The 25,171-nt window shown below is 44.8% G+C and overlaps 2 protein-coding genes and 1 pseudogene across 2 annotated transcripts in view; 2 read left to right on the top strand and 1 right to left on the bottom strand.

Moving 5' to 3' along the window:
• Positions 1–16,628, bottom strand: part of CFAP57 (cilia and flagella associated protein 57) — a 65,702-nt gene extending 49,074 nt beyond the window's left edge. Inside the window, exons 1-5 of the mRNA XM_081818267.1 lie at positions 16,460–16,628; positions 12,055–12,371; positions 10,415–10,701; positions 8,444–8,651; positions 5,013–5,165 (exon numbers count right to left, since the gene is read on the bottom strand). Coding sequence (XP_081674393.1) covers positions 5,013–5,165; positions 8,444–8,651; positions 10,415–10,701; positions 12,055–12,371; positions 16,460–16,616 — 1,122 coding nt within the window. The 5' untranslated portion in view covers positions 16,617–16,628. The remainder of the gene's footprint in view (positions 1–5,012; positions 5,166–8,443; positions 8,652–10,414; positions 10,702–12,054; positions 12,372–16,459) is intronic.
• LOC145721019 (AP-2 complex subunit beta pseudogene) lies at positions 1,227–2,218 on the top strand (annotated as a pseudogene).
• Positions 16,629–17,003: 375 nt separating the features above from the next.
• Positions 17,004–24,475, top strand: EBNA1BP2 (EBNA1 binding protein 2). The gene is made up of 9 exons (XM_081818296.1): positions 17,004–17,250; positions 17,334–17,417; positions 17,646–17,815; positions 18,466–18,589; positions 19,876–19,965; positions 21,547–21,622; positions 21,845–21,938; positions 23,747–23,909; positions 24,016–24,475. Exons 1-9 carry the CDS (start codon positions 17,185–17,187, stop codon positions 24,064–24,066), a joined length of 918 nt encoding a protein of 305 aa, XP_081674422.1. The 5' UTR covers positions 17,004–17,184; the 3' UTR covers positions 24,067–24,475.
• The last annotated feature ends 696 nt before the right edge of the window (positions 24,476–25,171 follow it).

The raw sequence follows: 25,171 nt of genomic DNA, 5'->3' as shown, positions 1-25,171 counted from the left end.
AATTTTTATTTTGTGTTCATTTCATTCCTTTGTTCTCTAATTTTCACTCTTGTTCCTCCCTTATCAAAGGCACCAATTAATGTGTCTCATTTATGTCCTTGGGTATTTCCATACATGGCATTGTGCTTCAGATTGCATTCTGTAGTTTTACTTTTTTCTTTCAACCATCTATGTTGTCATATGTATAATCATCGCTTCTAACTTAGGTTTGGTATTCTGTAGTATGCATCCCGCCACTTCACTTCTCTATCACTCCTAGGAATAAACATCTGGGTTGTCTTCAACTCTCCTTATTATGAACATCAAGGTGAATGCCTTTGGGCATGTTCTTTAGCAGACCAGCATGATATAGTTCCCGGTAGGCATCCAGGGGCAGAACACTGGGTAACAAGATGTATGCCTTCTCTATTTGACCAGGAACTATCAGACTGCTCTCTAGAACACCTGTGTCATCATCACATTAGGATTCCCATTTTCGGGCGCCTGGGTGGCTCAGTTGGTTAAGCAACTGCCTTCGGCTCAGGTCATGATCCCGGAGTCCTGGGATCGAGTCCCACATCGGGCTCCTGGCTCAGCGGGGAGCCTGCTTCTCCCTCTGACCCTCTCCCTTCTCATGCTGTTTCTCTCTCCCTCCCTCTCTAATAAATAAATAAAATCCTAAAAAAAAAAAGGATTCCCATTTTCCCTTATTCTCGGAAATCTCTGGTGAGATCGGACTTCCTAATTTTTGGTAAATAATAAAAATAATTCTTATAAAGAAGCCTCTCAGTTGTGACATGCAGGAAACCATTACCCCACCACTCAGGCCATGCTCTCTGGCTGCTGCGGCCACCCCCTGCCCTTGCCTCTGGCGCACATTAAAGATCCCAAACCATTCTAAGCGAAATAAGTCAGTCAGAGAAAGACCATTATCATATGCTCTCACTCACATGTGGAATTTAAGAAACAAAACAGAGGATCATAGGGAAATGGAAGGAAAAATAAAACAAGATGAAATCAGAGAGGGAGACAAACCATAAGAGACTCTTAATCACAGGAAAAAAACTGAGGATTGCTGGAGGAGAGGGGGTTGGGGGAATGGGGTAACTGGGTGATGGACATTAAGGAGAGCACATGATGTAATGAGCACTGGGTATTATATAAGACTGATGAATCACTGAACTCTACCTCTGAAACTAATAATGCACTATATATTAATTGAATTTAAATTAAAAAGATCCAAAACCATGATTGACTCCAAGCACTTCACAATCAATAAAAAAGGAGAATCTTTGAATTGAAGGCTGAACTCAATAAGGAAAAGAAAGAAAAGAGGAAGGAGGCTGTGAAGAAAGTGATTGTTGCCATGACTGTAGGGAAGGATGTCAGCTCTTTCTTTCCAGATGTAGTGAACTGTATGCAAACCGACAGTCTGGAATTGAAGAAGCTCATGTACCTCTATTTGATGAACTACTCCAAGAGTCAGCCAGACGTGGCCATCATGGCTGTCAACAGCTATGTGGATTGTGAAGATCCCTATCCTCTAATTTGGGCCTTGGCAGTCAGGACTATGGGGTGCATCTGGGTGGACAAGATTACACAAGATCGCTGTGTGCCCTCTGCAAGTGCTTGAAGGAAGAAGATCCCTATGTTTGGAAAACAGCAGCAGCAGTTTTGTGTGGCAAAATTCCATGATATCAATGCCCAGATGGTGGAAGATTAGGGATTTCTGGATTTTGTGTGGGATCTGATAGCAGATTCAGATCCAATGGTGGTGGCTAATGCTCTAGTAGCATTATCTGAAATCAGTGAATCTCACCTAAACAGCAACCTGCTCGATCTGAACCCAGAACATCAATAAGCTGCTGACACCCCCAAATGAGTGCACTGAATGGGGCCAGATTTTCATTTTGGACTATCTAGTTACAACCCTAAAGATGCCTTGGAGGTTAGAGCATCTGTGAGCATGTAATTCTCTGGCTATCTCCTGCCAACTCAGCATTGGTGCTTTTAGCTAATGAAGTTTCTAGAGTTGTTACCCAAGGACTCTGACTACTATAATATGCTACTAAAAAAGTTGGCCCTTCCACTTGTCACTTTGCTGTCTGGGGAACCAGAGGTGTAGTATATCACCCTGAGGCTACTTCTGCTGCCTCATCCCACTCAATGTGCTTTCTGCAGAAAATGGCAAAATGAAGCACCAGGTCTTCCTTGCAACATGGAAGGATGTTCCCAATGAAAACAATGTCATTTAAATGCTGACATTTTCCAGCAAATTGCAAAACAACGTTTATTCTACTGCCAAGAGGAATGTGGAAGGGCAGAACATGCTGTACCAATCCCTAAAGCTCACTGATGGCATTTGGATTTTGGCTGAGCTATGTATCCAGCCAGGAAACCCAAGTTGCACACTGTCACTGAAGTGTAGAGCTCCTGAAGTCTCTCCGTACATCTACAACAGCATTTTGAAAAGCTAATAGCCTAGACTGGTCCAGTGCCATCTGGCTCCCCTGTGATTGGTGCAAGCCAAGAACTCTTAACTGGAAGAAACTGCATTGCCCTGTAGAATCTGAACCCAAACACACTGAGGCCACCCCCCAAGGTAGTGATGAGTCTAACCTGTGCTAACATTAAGGTACAACCTTTTGGATAGTTTTAGCTTCCTGTGAACATTTGTAACCACTGCTTCAATCACTTCCCACCTCCTCCCATGGGACGCTGTTATCTGTCCTTACTTGTGAGCTTTTCCATAGCATGCCAATGGCTGGCATTTTTGAGTGTAGTTTGCTATTTTGTAATTGAAAGCTCATTTCAAAAACAGAAAAAGATAATATTAAAGCAAGGAAAAGTGTCACTGGAAAAAAAAAGATCTCAGACTTGTTTTAATTTGCATTTTTCTGCACACAGGCAACAGAAATTGCTTGTGAGAGTGACCAGATATTGGATTTAAGGTATGAAGATTTCACAGTGGCCATTATAGATCTGTTCAGAGAACTAAAGAAAACCATGATTAAAGAAGTAAAGAAACTTCTGATAACAATGTCACATCAAATAGGGAACATCAAAAAGGGATAAAAATTGTTTAAAAAATAGAAATTCATGGGGCGCCTGGGTGGCTCAAGTCAGTTAAGCATTTGACTCTTGATTTCAGCTCAGGTCATGATCTCAGGGTTGTGAGATCAAGCCCTGCGTCAGGCTCCACATTGGGCATGGAGCCTCCTTAAGATTCTCTCCCTCTGCCCCTCCCCACCTTGTGCATATGCTCTCTCTCTCAAAAAAAAAAAACAAAAACAAAAAAAACAGAAACAAAAACAAGAAATTCTGGAGGTAAAAAGTACAATAACAGGACTGAAAAATCCACTAGAGGGACTCAAAAGAGATCTGAACTAGCAGAAGAAAGAATTAGTGAAGTTAAGGACAGATCAATAAAGATTACACAATCTGAAAAACAGAAAAAAGAATGAAGAAAAATGAACCGAACTGCAGGTAAATGTGGAACACCACTAAACACACCAATATATGTACAATGGGAGTACCAGAGGAAAGGAGCAGAAAAATATTTGGATAAATAATGGCTGAAAACTTCCCAAACTCATTGCAAAATATTAATGTACACATCTAGGAAGCTGAATGAACTCCAAGAAAGATAAACACAAAGAGATCCACAGACATATGATAATAAAAATATCAAAAACCAAAGACAAAAGAAAAAAAAAACCTTGAAAGCACCAAGAGCAAAATGATTGATCAGTTACAAGGGAACTCCAACAAGATAACAGCAGATTTCTCAGCAAAAATAATACAAGCCAAAAGGGAGTGGAATAACATGTTCAAAGTATTCAAAGAAAAAACTGTCTATCAAGAATTCTATATCCAGCAAAGCTATCTCTTAAAAATGAAGGTGAAATAAAAACATTCCCAACACGAACTAAAAGAGTTTATTGCTTGCAGACTTGCCTTAAATGAAATACTAAAGGAGATTCTTCAGGTTGAAAGCAAGTGACCCCAGAGAGTAGTTTGAATCCACCAAAAAACACAAAGAACACCAGTAAAGGTATTATGTCATTATAAAAGATAACATAAACACATATTTTATCCCCACTCTTCTTTAACCTTACTGAAAAAGCCACTATATAAAACAATATGTATGTTATGCATTGTTGGGTGCATGGAAATGTATTTGCCAGTAACAGCAAAAAGATGGTAGGTGGGAGCAAATCTGTATGCTAAGGAAGTGACTTCAGATGGTAATTCAAATCCACAGGGACAAACAAAAAAGAACCAGAAGCAATGAAAATGTTCTAAAATTGACTGTGGTAATGGTTGCACGACTCTCTGAATACACTCAAGACCACTGAATTGTATACTTTAAATTTGTGAATTGTATAGCATGTGAATAAATACCAATAAATACTCAATAAACCTATTATTTAAGAAAAAAACACCGTTACTGAGAAAGATATGTTAAGATCTCCTACTATGATTGTAGATGGTCTATTTTCCTTGTTGTTCTGTCAATTTTGGCTTCATATATTTTGAGTGCATGCTATCAGGTGCATACAGTTTTAAAATTGTAATATCGTCTTGATGAAGTGAACCTTTTGGAAGTTCAAAGTGATTCTCTTCATCTTTGATAGTGCTTTTTTGTTGCAATGTCTGCAGTGTATTTATGCTAGCTTTCTTTGTTATTTAAAAACAAAAAAGGAAAAATAAACTTCTTTATATACATATGTCTTTGTGTACATGAGCAGCTATAGTTGTACATTGAATTCTCTTAAGTGCAACTGCAGGGTTAAAGGAGATGTACAATTTAAATGCAACAGACAACTCCAATGTGTCCTCCAAGGAGGCTGCGGCAATCACAATCCCACTGAGGATAGCAGAGTGTGTCTACAGTGAAATCTTAAGATTAGAGTTTCTTTTGCTCTTATGAAGAGGCTGAATGAGCCATGCTCAGCAAATTTGGATTAAAAATCTGCCCACATGGCAACCAGTCCTTGGGCTGGAAGGAAGTGTTACTGGGGAAGACTCACCTTGCTGATCTCTGTCAGGGACATGGTGATGCTGTAGAGTTGGTTCTTGCTGGTGCTGGCAACCAGGGTTTCCTCTGAGGGACTGAAGCACAGGCAGAGGATGTCCTGCTTGTCAGACTGACTTGGCTCATTGCTCTGTGGGTCCAGAGGAATCTGCCCAAGATGCAAAATAACTGTTAGTAATGTTCCCACATCATCAATAAGTGTGTCCTTGGACTTTCAGAGTTCTCTCAGATACTTTTAGTTTACAGACTCCCGGACCAGCATGCTTCCAAGGATCCTCCTCAGATGCAGAGAAGGGAGGGTTTGAGTCACTTCTGTTTCTGTGGGTTTTGTATTCACCCTAACGTGATGAGTGGCTGACTAAGAGACAGTAGCATGTATAAAAATGAGCACACTCTACATCTCAGTTTGAGATCCCCTCTGAAAACAAGGGTTAGTTTAAATCCCATTCTTGCCCATCTGTCAGAAGCCCAGTGCATGTGGTCAAGCACACCAATGTGTACTTCGGGGCAGCAGAGGGGAAGGTGACAGCCCCTCTTCCATGTAGGGCAGAGAAAAGAAAAGGGGTCATACAGCAGCCCAGCCAGCAATCCCTGAAAGGGCCTGGAGTTCCCAAGTAGACATTATAATCTCAGATTTCCTTTCCCCCTGCCATTGCTTTTTGTCTGCTAACAATCAAACTTCTTGAAAGGCTGGCCTGCATATACCATCTCCACATCCTTACCACACACTCAGTTCTTAATTCCTCCCACTGCATCACTTATTGAAATGTCCTCATCAATATTAGAAATTTCCTTCTTGCCAGAGCCAGAGGCTCCTGCTCCGTCCTCATCTTCTTGACTTTTCTAGATCCTGTTGCAGTGATGGCAGCACCTGCCTCCCTGGGGGCCAGGACACCAGGCTCTCATGTTTCCCTCCCCCTGCCTGGAGTTCTGTCCTCCTGTATACCCCCTATTCCTTCTTCCCATAGTCAACGCCCCCGGCTCTGCCAGCACAGTGAGGGCTCTGGGAGGGAGAAATATCCTGCCCTGCCTGCCCTGGGCTGGGTGGGCCCTAATCTCACCTCAGTGTGCTCACCAGGGAGCTGTCCTCTGCTGCCACATTTATCACACTGTGTAAATCAGAATGGGAACCCACAGACTGAGGACCTTGTCTGTGTCCCAGTGCCCAGCATCGTACCTAGTGCGCAGCAGTGCTCAACGAAAGAGTAAGTGCTGCCTTGGGCGCCTGGCTGGCTCAGTTGGTTAAGCGACTGCCTTCGGCTCAGGTTATGATCCTGGAGTCCCGGGATCGAGTCCCGCATCGGGCTCCCTGCTCGGCAGGGGGTCTGCTTCTCCCTCTGACCCTCCTCCCTCTCATGCTGTCTCTCACTCTCTGTCTCGCAAATAAATAAAATCTTAAAAAAAAAAAAAAAAAAAAAAGAGTAAGCGCTGCCTTGCTGCTCTCCTCTAGAGACAGGGAGGTCCTTGGGGGAAGCGGCCATGACTGATGCATCTATCTCAGGCATCAGGCACGGAGCCTGGGCCATGGTGGGTATGCCACAGCCATCTGTTCAATGAGTGAGTGAATGGCTACTACTTCTCAGTGTCCTCTGCTGGGTTCTCATTCTGTCTCAGGCTCTAAATTAGGAAACGCTAAGTTTTGTCCTCAGTCCTCTTCTTCTCCGTCTCTATATTTTATGTCAGTGATTTTGCCTAATATGAGGGTTTCAATGAAAGCAGCAGTAGTGAAAGTAATCACAATGATAAATCCTTAAAATAGTAAACAAAGCATTGGCTCTGTACCAGACACAAGCTAAGCACTCTGTGCTGTGTGTGTTTGTGTGTGTGTGTGTATGTCTATGTGTGTGTGTGTGTCTGTGTGTACATATTGATCTAACTCCCAAAGTCTAACCCACATTGCCAACTGACTCACTTTATTCCGGGGCCTGGTAAAATGTCAGCTTCCTTAGCAAGGCCTCCCCAAGCTACTCTCTCTAGAACAGAAACCTTCTCACTCCCTGTCCTTTTCCTGGCTTTATTTTCTTCACAGTGTTGATCCGCATGTGACAATCAGTTCATATTCGTTTGGTTGCCTGTTGACTGTGTTCTCTGGACCGGCTCTTAGTGTGCTTGCTTTCCCTACTGCACCCCAGGCCCTAGCATAGAACCTGGCACATGGCAAACCTTCAACATATATTCGTGAAGTGAATAATCAAACAAGAATGAATTGCTTTGGAAGTAGGCAATGTAAACTCCTAATAATTCCCCATGGTTCCCACTCACTTTGCTCCTACCCCCATTTTCCTACCACTGGCATCTTTTCCCAGGCATCCAGTCTCCAAGCCAAGGCATCATTTCTGGGAGCTCCTTATCTCTGGCTGTCCACGTCTACTCAGGGAAAGTTCTGCAGGCTTAACCTCCACAAAGGCTCTTTTCCTTCCCACTTTCCCTGCTATTCATTGCCGTGACTAGACCTCAGTACTGCTTGGCTCAAGTAACAAAGCCTCTTAACTGATTCCGAAGCATGGCGATAGTGATTGCTATCATTTGTTGAGCACCAAGCACTGCACACATGATTTACACAGGTGTTGGCTCATCCTTTTGATAACCACCAGGGATGGGCTACTTTCTCAGGAAGAAACAAGGTTTTGCTGGATTCAGCAACTCGTCTCGAGTCACTTCACCGATAACGTCAGAGTCAAGTCTGGCTCAGTCTGTGCGTTTGTAGCCACCCCACACCTAGTGCCTCCAAATCCCCCCCAACTATACACCATTGGCAGATTGCGCTCAAAAGCAGGCTGTCTGCTGAATTACACGCACACTCCTCAGGCTGGCATTTGAGATCTTTCACCAGGCTCAGCTCCCATCTTTGCCTTTCAAGTGATTTCAGTTCCTCTCCACCGGGGAGCAGAATATCTCCCAGACACACCACCTGCTCCCTGTCCATGGTGCCTCTGCCTCACCTGTTCCTTCCACCTGCAATTCCTAACCTGTTCCCTCCCATCAATTGTTACCCTTCCTCTAGGACCCTCCCCAGAGATGACCACAAACACTCAGAGCCTTCCTGGATCCTCCCCAAGCACAGATGTTCTCTCTCTATAGCGGTCTGTATCACTTATTCCACAAACATTTACCGAATGCTTCCTATGTGCCAGACGTTAAGTATCAGTATATATCATAATACGATTTTTGTTGGAACACTAAGCTTCAAAGAAAAAATATAACTTGCCAAAGTTCTCTTCCAGAATTCAAATCCAGATCCTCCCAATTTTAAGCCCCACTCTGTCCACCCTATCCTGAAAACTCCCCACAGGGACAAATGGCTCAAGTCTCCATCTCCACTCAACCCTACAGCCCTTTCCTCCCAGCAAACTCCCTGTCAGTGCTCTGCTGATGGAGAACACGTGCCAGGAGAACCCCAGTTCTGCTTCTTCCTCCCCTCCTTACCCGGATTTCCCTGCTCTCTCGGTAAAAATCCTTCTCTTCCATCTTCTCAAACAGTAAAACTCTGCCTGGCCCAGCAGAACAGGCGAATCCCTTTGAATAGGCTGCAAGGGCGAACACCTGGGGCATGGCCAGCTGGCTGTGGCTACTGGCCAACATGACTTGTTCATAGGAAGGGACCGGGGAACTGATGGTTGGAAATTCGATCAGGCTAGAAAAAGAAAATAGCATGTAAAGTTTACAGAGACAGTCCGCACGAGGTGAGTTCAGCTAGGGATGAGAAGGAAGGGCTGTCTTTGGGGGTGGGAGAAATCACCCATTGTGAGCCCCATAGCCAAAATGCCACCCTTTGGCCTCAGACGGCTACACAAACTCCAAAGAAAGACTGGAAGGTTACACATTTATTTGGTAGCCTCACCACCCTGTGTGGTCACTATTATTACTGGGGTTGTTGCGTGCATTATTATCCTCCTTTCGTTTAGGAAAAAGTGGCTCAGAGAGTTTTCCAAGATACACAATTAGTAAACAGGAGGGCTGAGATTTGAATACAGGGTTCCATTTTTTTCCTCCCTTCCCCCCTCCCTCTCTCTTTCCTCCTTCCCTCCCTCCTGTTCTTCTTTCCCTCCTTCCTTCCACATAACAAATATGTATGGGAATTATACTGTGTTAACAACTCTGTGAAACTCAGTAAGACTGACATAGTTCCTGCCCTCAGGAGCTTAGAGTCTAGAGGACAAGTGCTAAGGACCGTTAGGGAGCTGATGGCTGGGATGGGAGCAGCCATTCAGCAGGGAACAAGGGTTTTCTGAGGACAATTACAGAAGTGGTACACCCATCTGAGATGAGCAGAGGCTGAGAACTCCCAGCTGATCTGCCAAATGAACAGGATTATGTCAGTCTGTGAATATGTCCCGAGGAGTGGTGTAGGGGAAACTACACTGGACTGAACCTAGAAGCAAGAGTGCACGAGACATGTGTGGGGGGGACAGAGGCAGGAGCTGATGCCCCAGATGTAAAGATGGGTCAGAGCAGCAGGGACATGTGGGCCAAGTTCAGGAGTCTGGGCTTTATTCTTAGAGCACCAGACCCACTGCAGGATTAGGAACATGGCAAACTGGAGGACAGAGGGACTTATTAGGAAGCTCTTAATAAAATCACGACGGAAAAAGGAGAGGTCATGTGTGTGGGGAATGGTGAAAAATGGTGGACTGAAAGTTACCCAGGAAGAAGAATCTATCATATGCCACGTGTTGGAGGGCTCAGGCTCCAGAGCCAGGCAGACAGTGTTATGATCTTGGGTGAGTCGCTTAACCTGTTTGAGCCTCATTGTCCTGTCTATAAAATGGGCATGATAATAATTTGCACTATATAGGGTAAGACTCAAATGAGAATACATATAAAGTGCTTAACACAGCGTCTAGTACATACAATGGTACATTCTAATATGTTTGAGATATGATTATTATTGGCTGTAGTAGAGGTAAACTTGACCCGAGACCCCACTTTACCCCATATGCTTTTGTCAGATTTACCAACAACTTCCCTGCACTTCTTTGTGGGTCTGCTGGCTCCTTCCAAATTGTGAGGTCCTTGAGGACCCACGTCCCCAGCACCTAGCAAGGTGCCTTGCACACTGCAAGGGCTTGGTGGCCAGTTATTGAATTGAATCAGAAAATTAGGCAGCCACTAGAAAATGTCTGTTTGAAAATCTGTGGTTTTGAAAACTAGTCGAAATGCTTATAAAATGAGAGTAGGTATAAAAAATAAAAAGAATTGTATCTAGGCTGTGGTCATAACTGTCAAATTTGTGCGTGAATATAGACAAACATGAGAAAGGCAGAGGGAAGATGAAAAGAGTTGATTTTAAGGTGGGGGGGTTCTGAGTGACTTTAAAAGAATGCTATTTTTGGCATAAGGCTATTAGGATGACGAGCATATTTTCACAAGAGCACCAACCCAGAGGGGTGCCATTACCTCTCTGATTCCTGGATCTTCCCCGGGTTCTTGGTCTCACTGGTGGGCTCCTTGACCATTATACTTGTCTCCCAGCGTTGATCTCCGGATTCAAAGAGGAAGAGCCTGCCTGTATCAGTGCCAACGATGATCTTGTCATCAGACACCCAGGTGTGGGCTAGGTAGTTTTGGGGTTCTCCCCTCTGAAAATTGGTTTGCTTCAGGGTTCCCTCAGCAAAACGGAGGAGCTTAAACATCCCATTTCCAGTGACACAAACCTGAGTGTTATCCTGAGGATTGAAGCTCACCTGTAAAATGTGAAAGGATAAAACTAATCTTGATGGAATTACTTCTCATTTTACGAATGAATATTTATTTCAGGTAGCTCAGAGTATCCTTTAAACATCATGAAGTCATGATAAATTTTGATACCATATTTGATAAGAGCACAGATTCATTATGTTTGTAGGGCCCATGCATCTTAAACTAGGAAACCTACAGAAATCATTTTACCAAGGCCAAAAAGAAGATAAGCAAGTCTTGACAAAATGGAACAAAGGGTCAGCTGGAAAAGGGGGATCTGGTTGGTTTGCATGCCCTGTCCAGGAGGAAAGGGACCATGTCAGCAACAGCTATGCAGTCTCCTACCAAATGGGATATATAGTAATAGTAGTCAACCTACACCCCTACTAGATGGTGAGCAGCTGACCGGCCACAGTTTCTTCATCTCTGTATTCCCAATGCTGGGTTCATAGTGGGCATCTGATAAATGTTTACTGGGGAGGATGTACTCTACTCTGAATAGGGATGCTGGACCTGACCTCACCAAGACCTAGATGAAATAATCTTCTGGCTCTCTCTGTCTTTGGTCTGATTCTGTAGTCACCAAGTAACCTCTGAGAACTAATTTCACCTCCCGAGTTCTCTATCGTTAGGGAGGAACTGTACCAGGTAAATGACAGGAGCATTCTGGTTGTCACATGCTGGGTTAACCACCAGCCTCTTGTGAGAAAAATGGAGTCCATTCCTGAGACACTGACTGGCTATATCTCTGAACATGAGCTGATCTGAGTTCTTGAACTTGTAAAGCTGAGTACCAGATCCTAGCCTGGGGTGACTGCACCAAGATAAAACCTCTTTGGGACCCACTGCCTAAGCAGTCAATCAGCCTTCCCAAGGGTCCTCTTTGTTTTGCCCTCAAACCATGATGGCAAGTTCCACTCCCCACGTAACTACAATTTCATGGACATGTTCCTCAAGATCTACCACTTCACATTACATTCTTAAAATCCTTCCACTGCCCAGCAAAGCTGCTAGGAAGAGGCCAGACGTAAGACAAAGTGAGTTCTCAATCCATCTCGGGGGCCGACCTGGGAAAGCAGTTCTGGGCTACAGGAAAGAAGACAGGCACAGCAGACAGTGAATCCAGCCCCTGCCACCCACTACCTATGTGATCTTAGGTGAGAGGCTTAAACTCTAGAAGCCGCAGTTCTCTCATCTATAAAAGTAGGATAATAATTATGCACACCACACGTGGTTGTTGAGAGACTAAATTTAAAAATGCAAATGAAATCAGCATTGTTCCTGGCACATAGAAAGCATTCCATCAAGCTCTTACTATTTTTTGTAACTTGCACAATACTTGTTATGCGGGGATGTACCTGGTAGACAGCATTGTTCTGAGAGTCGGTTCTAATAATAGCCATGATTTTCTGTTTCTCCCACAGCCAATAGACAAGGTTTGATTCTGGAGGTGATGTCTGAGTCAACAGGTATTTGGAGTCTGGAGAAAAAGCCATGCTAATAAATCTCTGAACGGGAAAGTCAAAATTATTAAGGATTTTGCGCTTCCGGCAAGGGATGGATGACAGTTCATAAATGGTGATGACGGGTTTTTCTTGCACAGTCTCGGAGATAGCGAGGTATCGCCGATTGGGACTGATGGACAAGGCCAGCATGCCCTGACTCTTGTCTGAGCCTGCGAACAGAGGTAAAGGGGGATAATGAGGGCCAATCGTGCTTTCACCATGACTCAACATGAACCAGGCACAGTGGTGGCAGGTTTGACACATGGGAGAGAGGCACAGAAATGGTAATTGTCAATCCCTGCAGTCCCTTGGTACCACTATGTCTGGGGTATTAGGAAAATGACAAGGATGGGTACCTCACTGAGGCTTAGGTAGGAGGAGAAGTCAGGGAAGAGTGCCAGGAGGACCAGGTGGCGGCAGGTGGCAGGAAGAGCAAAGGTGTGGATGTGAGAAAGGGAACAGCATGGTGGAGAACTACAAACAGTGGGGTATGGCTGGAGAATCGCATGCAAGCCAGGGGAAACCAAACGTGGGTCTGGAGGGGTGGAATAGGGTAGGCCTTTATGCTCGGAGCCACCAGCCCTCGATAGTCCTCTACTTTTGAGGCTGGAGTCCCCAGGCTCTTTCATGGTTTGGTCATCTATGTGATGTTCTGGCCATGAGACAGCCACAGAAATCTGCTAGACTGGCTTTATGGTAAAGCTTATGCTTTCTCAGAAACAAGACATGGGTGCATTCTACCCCTAATTTTCCTGGAATATGTCAGTGATATCTGGAGCTAGCGCAGGCATCTTGCAACCATGAGGTAACAGGCACAAGAATAGAAGTTGTGGTCTAGAAAGCAGAGGCTGAGGCCAAGATTCAAGTGGCAAATACTTTATTTGGGAGATGAAATCAGGCCCGTGTTATGACTTTCACGGACCCCTTCTTCCATTAATGGTAAAAATTAATAAAATGGTTTAAAAAATAAAATGGTAAAAATTATATTTTATGCCTGGATTGGTATAAAGAAGAATGTAATGCAGACTGGATTTATTATTATTATGTTCATTTTCTTGGGTGTCTGAACCAGCCCAAGGCTCTGTGCCTTCCGTGCTGTGTGGATAAGCCGGCCCGGATTCAAGCCCAGGGCAGGGAGGGTGAGTGAGGCAGGGGAGATGCACTAGCCCTGATGCATATGCCCTGTGCTGTGCTTCACAAGGAGCTGTAGCAAGTCTGGCCAGCAGCAGGACCTCTCTGGAAGGGCTGCAGGAAGTCACTGTGCCTCAGCAAAGAACCCAGGTTTTAGGTCACTCGGAGCTTGGACTTTACCACGGAGGCAAATGAAATGCCACAGAGATTTTTGGAAGTGTCAGATGTGTGTCGTAGAAAGATCCCTCTGGCAACTGTGCAGGAGATAGTCCTAGAGGAAGGGAAACCAGGGGGCAGATTATTTCAAAAATAGGAGGGTAGTGACAAGGCTGGGATGGGAGATGAGAGAAAGGCTAAGTCCAACCAGTTGCCTGGGTGAGGCTGGGGGAAGGGGAGAAATGAGCCAATGACTGACATCTGGTGACGGGGAGTAGGGGTGACAGCTGGGAAGGAACACAGATAGGTGGGGGGAATTAGGGGTCATGGTGAAGATGACGTCCACTGTTTTTTGCTGAAAACAGCCCATCCAAGGATTTTATTTTTATTTATGTTTATTTGGTTCTAGTTTTTTTTTTTTTCCTGATTTCTTTTTTTTTTTTTTAACCCTAAAAAGTCTTTACTTCATCTTGGATTTGGGATGGTAAAAGGCATGAAGTGAGGATTTAAAGTGATTCCCATTTCCCAAATACCTCACTAGTTGTCCCAGCACAGATTCCTAATGCCACCTTTATGATATATCAAATTCATTTACATATACAAATATATATACCTGGGTTTCTGGGATATTTAAACCAGCACTACATTATTTTTGTAATCATAGCTTTATCATGTATTTGACAATCTGGCAAAGGAGGGTCTTAAGGGAAGAGAGGGAGCAAAAAGGAAAGGACAAATTCAGTTCTGGATATTCGGTGTGGGAGCTACACACTGCGGGATATTTAGGAAAAGAGGTCTAGCCGACAGCTGTATGTGATTCTAAAGCTCAGGGACTGGTTGGGACTGAAAAGGCAGATTTGAGATAAGAGTCACAGTGGGAAGCTGAAACTGTAAGTACAGATGAGACTGCCTGGAGGAGGCAAAGGAAAACTTCTCCCTCCTTCCTTTTGTGCTTTCGCACCAGGGCCGGACCTGGCAGAGCATATGTCCTGCTCATCTTCAAGTCCTGCTCCTTTGAATACATACATGTCTCCACAATAGTGAGAGCTCCTAGAGGGCAGGGGCCATGGTTTTCTTGCTCATCCATCCGCCCATCCATCCTTCTGTCACCCATCCATCCATCCATCCATCCATCCAATCGCCAGTGCCTGACACCAAATGGGTGCTTAATATATGTTGGCTGATTGTAGAGCTTGTAAAATGCTTTCACACTGTTTTAACCCAGTTGATGACGGACTCCTCCTTGAAATATTTTCACCTCTTGCATGGATCTCCTCCCATCTGTTTGGTTACTCCTTCGAAGACTCTTTTGCTGGCTCTTCCTCAGTTCCCCAGCACTAAAGGTAGGAGTGTCCTAGAATGCACTCTTTAGGGTTCTACTGTTTTATAAATACATTCACTCCTTAAGAGAATCTCTGATATTTGAGTGACTTTATATTTCATCTCTGTGTGGATGACCTTCAAATTTCTATCACCAGCCTGGACTTCTCTTCCTTGTATCCAGACCCAAAATCAAACTGCTCACTTAAGATCTCCATTGCCTCACTAGTGGGCACCCCAATCTTGCCATGTCAAGAACTAACCTCCCCATACTCTCCATAAAACCTGCTCCTTCTTCAGTCTTTTCTATCACTATCCCTACTGCCTGCCACCACTCCACTCCAAGCCAGCGTCTTCTCTCACCTGGTCTCCTGCTTCCTCCCTTGCCCCTCCTTAAATCTGATCTCTATACAGTAGCCACAGAGCCTGCTGAAACATAAGTTAGATCCTGTTACTCTGCTCAGAAGGCCCCCATGGCTTCTTACTTCATCAGAGTAAGAGTCTTTGACCTACAAAGCCCTGGTACTTCTCCATCTTGCCTCCCTCTCCCTACTCCTCCACTGACTCCAGTCCGGCCACATTGGCCTCCTTGCTATTCCCCTAACACACTAAGCACCTTCCTAACTCAGAGCCTAAAAGGTGAAAGGCAAAAGTATAAAGTATAAAAGAGACAATATAGGAGAATATATTAATAGGAAATAGGTAGGAAGAGTTCTTTAACAAGACACAAAAAGAAAAATGCTGATAAATTTTACTTCATTAAGACTAAGGATTTCTGTTCATCAAGATACTATAAAGAAGGAGAAAACACAAGCCGCAAAGTGGGAGGAATTCTATAGAGAATATAGAAAGTGTGCCCATAAATCAATAAGAAAATTACCAAAGAAAGAAAGAAAAAAAATTGGGTAAAAGACTTGAACAGGACATTCACACAAGACTAAATAGGAATAGCCCATAAACATGTGAAAAGCTATTCATCCTCATTAGTAGTAGAGAAATGCACACTAAAACTACAACAAGATACTCTTTCTCAACCACTAGCTTAGCAAAGAATTAGGAAGTTGGACAATGCCAAAGATTGGAGAGGTTGGGAAGGGATGGCAACTCTCATGCATCCTGGTGGAAGTGTAAATTGGTACTACCATATTACCCAGTAATTTTAGTCCTGGCTGTGTGCCCTGCAGAATCTGCACAGGTGGATGAGCATACACAAATGCAAGAAACTTTATAGTGGCATGCTTTGTAATAGCAAAAAAACTATTGTTTCCCAAATGTCCATCCACACTACAATGGATAAACATATTTGAGACATTCGATTCATATGATGGAACACGTATATTTAATTTGGCCAAAAAACTTTCCTTTCAGGGGCGCCTGGGTGGCTCAGTCGTTGGGCGTCGGGCTTCGGCTCAGGTCGTGATCCCAGGTCTTGGGATCAAGCCCCACATCGTGCTCCCTGCTCTGCGGGAAACTTGCTTCTCCCTCGCCCACTCCTCCTGCTTGTGTTCCCTCCCTGGCTGTCTCTCTCTCTGTCAAATAAATAAAATCTTAAAAAAAAAAACAACTTTCCTTTCAGTAACCTTGCTGGGATTATGGGTTTATATCTGGCACCTACGGTTCATTTATGTGTCAGGATGGAAAGGCTTTTTACCTGGAATGAATTTTTGCCACTTCTGATCCACATTGTATTTCACACAGTGATTTCCCGAAGGAAATATAACGATCTGTTCATCGAAGAAGAAGATATTGTTGGCCACGTGGGATCGAAGACCAAAAACATGCAGCGACTGAGCCACCACGGTCGACATGGTACCCCACAAAGTTCTGCAGAACATCCACGCAGCTGGTGAGGCTGGAGACACGCCCCGCCCCTCCGCCCGGCCCCGCCCCTACCCCGCCCCGGAGCCCTCCTCCGCTCCCCCCGCCCCTCCAGCACCCTCCTCACCCCCTCTTGCCCGCGGCTCCTGCTTCTCCCCTCTCCTTCGCTCCTCACGGCTGCCTGTTTCTCCAGGCGACCCCCAGCTACGCGCTCCCACCTTTCGCTTCTTCCCTCCGGATACCAGACTACTCGTGTATCCAGCGGTAGAACTCCTACGGGTCCCAAGCAATCTTGACTCTCTCCGACGCCGGAGCGGTTCCTATAGCAACGGCAAACCGGAAGTGTGCTTCTGCGGCCGGAAGCGGAAGTCCCGGTCGAAAAGTTGAGCGGCGGCGCAGAGCAGTGGGCGCTGGTGCTGCTCGGGTGCACGTGGGCCGCGGCGTGAGAGCGAGGGGCTGGGGGCAGGCCGCCGCGACGAGAGGCGTCCCTTTCCGGCCGCGCGGGCCCCTGGCCACCCGGCTCTGTCGACTAGAGTGGACGCGCGCGCTCGCTGAGACATGGACACTCCTCCGCTGTCAGGTTCGGACTCGGATTCTGATGATTCTCTGGTCACAGACCGAGAGGTAAGTGTCAGCCGAGCTCGCGGGGCTGGGCGCGGGAGAGGGGCCACACTCCCCCGGTGCTGACTGCCGATTGTGCCCTGCAGTTGCAGGATGCGTTTTCCCGAGGACTCCTGAAGCCAGGCCTCAATGTCGTGCTAGAGGGGCCGAAGAAGGCTGTGAACGACGTGGTGAGCTCAGGCGCCTGGCCGGGGGTCCTAGGACACGAGATGCTCACAACAAACACTGTTGTGCTTTGTTTTGTTTGTTATTTTGTGTGTTGTGCTGACTTCTTGTCCCAGGGAAGACTCAGCCTCCTCATTGCTAGGACGGTGAATTACCGACCCGGTTGTTGGGGGTTAGGGCTTTTGTCCGTTGACCCGTGTCCTTCATGCTGGCTCAGTGTTTGAATTTCCTAGAGTGGCCTGAAGCAGTGTTTGGCTGAATTCAAGCGGGACCTTGAATGGGTTGAAAGGCTTGATGTGACCCTGAGTCCCGTGCCGGAAGTCAGTGGACCTCAGTCAACACCTCAGAACAAGGATCAGAAAACTGTTGATCCAGAAGATGACTTCCAGCGCGAGATGAGTTTGTATGTTTGTTTTCAAGTGTGGGAGTTAAGGGTCCCTGTGCTAGACAGTGGGAAGGCGGGGAGAAGTAGTGAGCCTGTACTCCTCAGAAGTTGTCATAAGCCTGAGAGTAAGAAGGAGGGCTTCTTTAGACTCAAAAGAGCTAAAGGAGATTGTGCCTGTTTGAGAGAAGAGCTCCTTGGTCCACCAGTTATAATCCAAAGTCCAGTTTATTTTTAAATTTTATTTTGAAGTATTCAGTGTTCAAGTTTTTTTGTACTTTCAGTTATTTAAACAAAAACTTGCTTCTGGGAGGTTCTTACATGAACTTCTTCCAGTGACTACGTAAGAATTCATAACGTATTAGTTTGTAAGTTAATGGGTACTGTTAGTGTGGTCACTCTCTTAAACTTATTTTTAGCAGAACTCCCCTTCCTCTTTAAAGAGTGTATGGCTAAATTTCTCCTAGATACCAAGTTAATGAGGTTTTATTACGTTTTCATTTGTGTGTGTGTTCTTGCTGGTGGAGGTCAGATGTTGAGAGTTTTTCTGACCATGGATAGATAACTCCAAGGTTGTCCTTGTCGGCTAGGCAAGCGAGAAGGAATAGAAGGTCTCTCTCCCTTAGCTTATTTCCCAGTTTGTCCCACATCACACTGTCCTCCATCCGCAGCTACCGGCAGGCCCAGGCCGCGGTGCTGGCAGTATTACCCCGCCTCCATCAGCTCAGAGTCCCTACCAAGAGGCCCAGTGACTATTTCGCTGAGATGGCCAAGTCTGATCAGCAGATGCAGAAGGTAAGAAATAAAGGTTTTCTCTGGAAAGCGAAGGCTTTACACTCAAGTGTGGTCCGCTGGCTTATCTCCTATAACATTTTAATTTTTTTTATTTTTTAATTTATGTTTTAAGATTTTATTTATTTATTTGACAGGGAGAGAGAGAGTGAGCACAAGAAGGGGGAGCGGCAGGCAGAGGCAGAGGGAGAAGCAGACTCCGCACTGAGCAGGGAGCCCAGTGCGGGGCTCAATCCCAGGACTCCGGGGACCATGACCTGAGCCGAAGGCAGATGCTTAACCGATGAGCCACCTAGGCGCCCCATCTCCTATAACATTTTTGAAAAGACTAAGCCCAGTAATAGGGAAGTAGTTGTCAGAGGACAATTACTGTCTTAACTGTCTACTTCAGACTCATGCTGCCAGTCACCACCAATTAGATAAATATAAGGATGATTTTTTCCTAATTTAAACATTTAAGGAGAGGAGAAGTACTGTAAGAACTGTGGTTCCAGAGATGAAGATGGTCTTTTGCATTTCCTAGCTGGTGTGGTCATGGCATGGTGTATAGAAGAAACATTACTTCTTGTCCTGCCATTGCCAAGGGCTGGGGCTATAACTTGTAAACAATTCCTTTTTTCTGGGCCTTAGTTTTCTTTAAGATGAGGGACTAATTCATATCAGATGTAGTATAATTTAGAGTTGGGTAGAATTGGTCCTCATTTAACTTTGGGAGGAAGAGAATTGCCAAAATTTAATCTAAGATCTATTCCAGTAGTTCTGTTGGGTCTCAAGCTGGATTTTAGGGAGTTCTTGTCTCAGTGGTACTTGGGAAAGCTAATCTAGAGATGAGCTCGGCCCATCTCTGCACCTGACAGGTGCTTACCCTTTGACTGAAACGTGTGTGTCTGATGGAAAAGGCTGGGTACCTGATACCAGTTTGAGTTTTTAACGTGTATGTGCTATATTGGAGAAGCGAACTGAGGCTGCAAGGTGGTTTGACCTCAGTCTGCAGACAGTAGGGTTGGGGAGAAGTTCGTTTCTCCGGGCAAAATGGCAAGCAGGCAGTTCTGCATAAGGGAACCGCACACTGGGAGTGGGAAGGCCCTTTCAGGTCCCTGATACTTTTGGTATCTTGGACAGAGCGCTCAGTCTTTGGGCCTCTTGTCCTCAGGTGTAAAACATGATGTACAAGTTCTCTTTGAGCCCCAGTTTGCAGAACTGGGAAGATCTGCTCCCGTTCCAGTGCACCCTAAGTAGTGGTCAGCCCAGATTGAAATCACATAAGCTGACCACATTTTGTGTTTTAGATTCGACAGAAGCTGCAGGCTAAACAGGCGGCCATGGAGAAGTCTGAAAAGGCGAAGCAACTGCGAGCACTTAGGAAATACGGGAAGAAGGTGAGAAGGAAAGTGTGCGGGCATAGGATGTGGCCGAGTGTTTGTCAGCCTGGGGTGCCGGGGTCAGATCTGGTTCCGTACCCTGTGTGTGTTCTGTCTTGTGTTACTTATCTCCCCACAGAAGGGGCATGTGTGCTCGGATCCATAAATACCATCTTTCCTTGACACCAGGGTCTCACCGGAGCGGGGAGTGGGGGGGGCGTGGTAACTGCCGAGGAGTCATTCATTTTGCTGGACTTCATTTGCACATCTGGACAGTGAAGGGGTGGGTCTGAATCAGTGGGCTCCAAACCTGACCTCACAGCAAAATCACCTGCGGAAATCTTTCAAAACAGATTTCTAGGCTTCAGAATGTCTGGGAATCTGTGTATATTATCTTCCCTTCCCCCAAAAACTTTTCACATGATTCTGAAATGCATCCTGCTCTGGAGAATCACTGGCCTAGATGATTGTAAAGTCTTTGAAAGAACCATATTGTTGATTGTCATCCAACTGAGAGGAAAAATGGCACCTGTATGCTTGAACTATGGTTGTCTGAGTTCTAATGTAAAATCTGGGGAAACCCTTCTTGGTTTTTCCTCTTAATTCATGGTTATTTAGGAAAGAAGATGACAGGAGTTAAAGTCAGGGTTGTGGGAAGAAGTGAGCGTGAGGAGGATCAGCACGAGTGTTCAGACTTTGTCAACATTTTGGACATAAACATTCACGATCTGGGGTGGTGAGCTGCTGTCCATATTTGGAGTCACTTCACTGATGGGTCCTCGGCGGAGTAAGAGTAGATCAGCATCCTGTTCTCTGCGGAAGGGCAGCTGTGCATTTATTGGATTGATCTGGTGGTTGATGGCTGAGGTCAACTCAAAGACCTGGGTTTGAGGAAATGTCATGGCAGTGGTTCTCAACTGGGGAGAATTTTGCTTACCAGGGAACATTCAGCAATGCCTGGAGACATTTTTGGTGTCACGTCTCGATGGGGAGTGTGCTACTTGAATCTAGTGGGTAGATGGCAGGGAGGCTGTTGAATGTCCTACAGTGCCCAGGACAGGCCATCCACGCCCCAATAAAGAGTGATCCTGTCCAAGCTATCAGTAGTATTGAGATTGAGAAACCCTGCCTTTGAGTGTAAGCATCTGCTTTTGTCCTTCCAGCTATTTTTCTTTTTGGTTTTTTGGGAGACTGTTTCTGTTGATGCTTTTCATGCCTACTAACGGTAGGGGCTAGGTACTTAATCTGAGAATTGGATGTAGACCTAGGCATGATTTGCTGTGGTTTTGTAGGCACAATTGTGTAATGAGGTAAGAGTGCAGACTCCGGGGTGTGAATTCAGCTGTGCACTTTCTCGTTGTGTGACTCAGGCAAGTTACTTAGCCTCTCTGTGCTTCGGTTTCAGGGGGTGATAGGAATTTCTACCTTACAGGGTAGTTGAGAAGATAAACTAACAATATACTTAGAGCCTTAGCATAGGTCTGGCGTGGAGTAAATGTTCGGTGGTGGTGGTAGCGCAGCGTTTTTACCAAGAGGATGGAGACACTTGCAGTGATGATGGTCTCGAGCGGGGGTGACAGCCCTTTGTTTATGTCCCAGGTGCAAACAGAGGTTCTTCAGAAGAGGCAGCGAGAGAAAACACATATGATGAATGCCATTAAGAAATATCAGAAAGGTCAGTATATCTCCCTTGTAGGATATAGGGGGGCAGGGGCAGCTGCTAATCTTAACACCTACTGCTCTAGAGCTTCGATTGCATTGGAACTAAGGTTTGGGAACAGTGTGGGGAGCAGGATGTGCCTCTTAAAATTAATTTAGCAAGGAACAACCTTTTTTTTGAAACTTCAGCTTTTCTTAAAATGTGTTGGTGCTGATCAAAGTACCTCTTCACTCCTAGGCTTTTCCGATAAACTGGATTTCCTTGAGGGGGATCAGAAACCTGTCGCACGGAGAACGAAGGAAGGAGCAAAAGGCCAGCAGACGAAGAAGGGGTATGAAGGGTTTTGCTTTGGCTTTGTGGTGGGTACTGGGCAAGCAGTCCATGAGCACAATGAAGACCTCCACAGGAGTGGCCTAAGAATTGAGAGGGCACAGTGCTGCCTGTGACCAAGGCTTACAAGCCTATGTGATGGGTCCTTTTAGCCCTATCAGTCTTGGAAGATTAAAGTAGGGTGATTTAGGGGGCGCTTGGCTGGCTCAGTAGAGTATTTGACTCTTGATCTCGGGGTCAGGAGTTCAAGCCCCACGTTGGATGTAGAGCTTACTTAAAAAAAAATAATTTGTGAAAAAAAGAAAAACCTAAAGTAGGGTGATTTAAGGATTTAGCACATTTTAAGTGAATACTCAGTAAAAGTTGATTTCCTCATCTCCCAGTATGATGGTTAAGAGTGCAGACCTAGGGTTTGGGTCTAGAATCTGCCATTTTGGGTAGCTTTGAGCAAGTTACTTGACCTTTCTAAATATTAGTTGCCTCATCTGTGAAAATGAGAAAATTGTATGCCCTCATAGTATTATGCAGATTTAAAAGGGCTAATGGCGGATATTATTATTTTCTTCCTAGTTTACCTTTATGCATCCCTGGACACCAGGCCTGGGGGAAATGATAATTTCTGTAGAATGTATTAATGTCATGATAAAGGCATTTACAAAGTAGTGTGGAAGCATATTTTAGAAATAGCAGACCCGATCTGGGGATCAGGGTGTGAGGACGGCTCCCTGGAGGAGAGTCCCACCTGAGCTTAGTCTGAAGGATGAACAAGAATTAACCAGGAGAATAGGAGAGACACAGATTTTAGCAAGAATGAAGAATACAAATGAGCAAAAGCATAGAGATGAGAGCAGCAGCTTTGTGTATGAGGAACAGCAAACATTTGGTACCACTGGGAGTGCAGTGTGGGGCAAGGAGAGGTGAGATGTAGCTGGAGGGGCACCTGGGCGGAGTCACAGAGGCAGTGTTTGCCTTGTTAAGAAGCTTGGGTTTTATCCAGTAGGCAATGAGGGAGACATTGATAGGCTCTGCTTAAAATAATGACCAGGTCATAGTCATGTGTTTGAAAAATTACAGTGGTATTTGTATAAAAGATGGACCTGAGGGAGGCAGGGAAACTGATTAGGGGGCTACTACAAAGTCCAGAGAGCAATGATAATGAGCTGAAAGTGGTAACGGGCAGAGAAGAGAAAACGGGTTGAAGAAATAATCAAGAAGTTAAATTAGCAGCGCTCAGTAATTGTGTTGGGTATAGAGAGTGAAAGAAGGAAGAATCAAGGCTGGCGCCCAGGTTTCTAGCCTAGGAGGCTGGAATAGATGGTAGGACTACCAACCTCGAGTCAGTGTTCATAGACAGGAGGTGAAACCAGTCTAGGAAGGGAGATGGCATGTGATTTTGGATATGCTGAATTTGAGATTCCTGTGGGATGACCAGTTTTTAAATTTATTACATTTGAATGTTAATTGCATGTCCTATCTTTGAAAGGAATAGAAACAACTGAGGATGATCTAGCAAGAGTTAGTTAAAATAGAAGAAGCTTTCCAGGGATAAGTGTTGAGCCACAAGATATATGTGGATCCTTTCCTGGTTCTTGCTTTGTCTTCATGCTCTAGTGGTTAAAACCATAAGTAGATGAGCTTGCCTGGAGAGTTTTTGGAGTTAAGAATGTAGGGCCAAGGATGAGATTATGGGTAACGGTAACATCTAAGAGCTTTTGCTTATAGACAGGAAACTAAGGGTATTGGTGGGCCATGGGATCCATCAGGATTTGTAGTGTTGTGGGTAACCTGTAAGCCTGCTTTTTTTTCCAGGCCCAATGCTAAGCGGCGCTATAAAAACCAGAGGTTTGGTTTTGGTGGAAAGAAGAAAGGCTCCAAGTGGAACACACGTGAGAGCTATGATGATGTATCCAGCTTCCGGGCCAAGACGGCTCATGGCAAGGGCCTCAAGAGGCCTGGAAAGAAAGGATCAAATGTAAGTGAGCCATGGGTCCCATCCCACAGCTACCCACGCCCTTCTTTTCCTTGGGGCAGAAGGCCAAACTGCTGTGTGACCACATGTGGTATTTCTTTTTCCGTAGAAGAGACCTGGAAAACGGACAAGAGAGAAAATGAAGAGCAGAACACACTAAGCAGCATCTTTGTATACAAAGAACCGAGAAAAAGGGTTGTAGACTTGGGATTTCACCATCCGGTTGGATTTCTTCTGTTGGTTTCTTTTTGTAAAAAGTTCTTTAATAAACTAAAATATTTTCAAAGAAACATATAATCTTGGTTAAAAATTCAGGAATAAAAGATGGAGAAGTTACTTTTATGTATTAAGTAAGATTGCTATTTATTGACGATAACTTAGACTTTGAATTCAAATTGCCTTTCCTCTCTGATAGATGAAGATATAACTTACACCTTCCTCATCCTTCTAAGTAATTGTATCGCGATTTTAGATAAATCAAGAGTCAGTGTTTATATCATTATGATTGTTTAAATACCCATCACTGTCAGCTAGATGTACTATGATAAAATTTCCTTTGTGGCACAGGTTTTGGGTTTCCCTCGAGTTAATTATTACTTTGTATTTTTCTGTATGCCTAATTTTCCTTTTATATCCTTATTTTTCCTTAGACGCATGTCATTTTATCCACCTTATAATTTCCTGCTCCAACCTAGGTCTGTCATACAGCTCTCACCCTGTCTCTTCTAGACCATCTAGATTGCACCCACTATTTCCTGGAATCCATTCCCGTCTTAGCTTATGCCTTCTTTTGCCGTGTACCATCTTCTAGTATCTTCCTAGGCATTTCTGCAGTTGCCTTTAGTTTGGCTGGTGGAGTTTTCCTGAGAATGTTGCAGGCACTGCCTCCTCTCGGAGAAGTTGCTGCCATTCCTTCTCTTTCTTCTCTCTGGAAGCTTTTCTTCCAGCAATCTGAAATTCCATGATGACATGCCTTGGTGTGGGCCTGTTTTTATTCTTTGGTTAGGGTATTTGGAAGGATGCTGGATCTTCAGTTCTGGCAAATTTTATTGGATAGCTTCTCCCTATTTTCTTTGTTCTAATTCTGGAGTTTCTGTTAGTCACATTTTGAATCCCTTCTGATGATCTAAGTTTGTATTTTAGTTCCACTTTAGGGAAAAGATTTCTTTTGTTCTTTTTTCTAATCATCTAGTGAATATTTATTTTGGCTTTCATCTTCCATTTTATCCCCTAAGAGTTCTTTATTCTATTATCTTAGAATGTGA

The sequence above is a fragment of the Leptonychotes weddellii genome, chromosome 4, assembly GCF_054177405.1.
Source record: "Leptonychotes weddellii isolate Sample4059 chromosome 4, ASM5417740v2, whole genome shotgun sequence".
NCBI classification, from domain to species: Eukaryota; Metazoa; Chordata; class Mammalia; order Carnivora; family Phocidae; genus Leptonychotes; species Leptonychotes weddellii.
This window is presented reverse-complemented; position numbering and strand designations above follow the sequence as displayed.

Bases quoted from the DNA above. Each gene is read 5' to 3' on its own strand.
- EBNA1BP2 (XM_081818296.1), top strand. From the start codon at position 17,185: ATGGACACTCCTCCGCTGTCAGGTTCGGACTCGGATTCTGATGATTCT. The intron at 18,590-19,875 runs GTAAGAAATAAA...TTTGTGTTTTAG, and splicing joins CTGATCAGCAGATGCAGAAG to ATTCGACAGAAGCTGCAGGC. The intron at 21,623-21,844 runs GTCAGTATATCT...CTTCACTCCTAG, and splicing joins CATTAAGAAATATCAGAAAG to GCTTTTCCGATAAACTGGAT.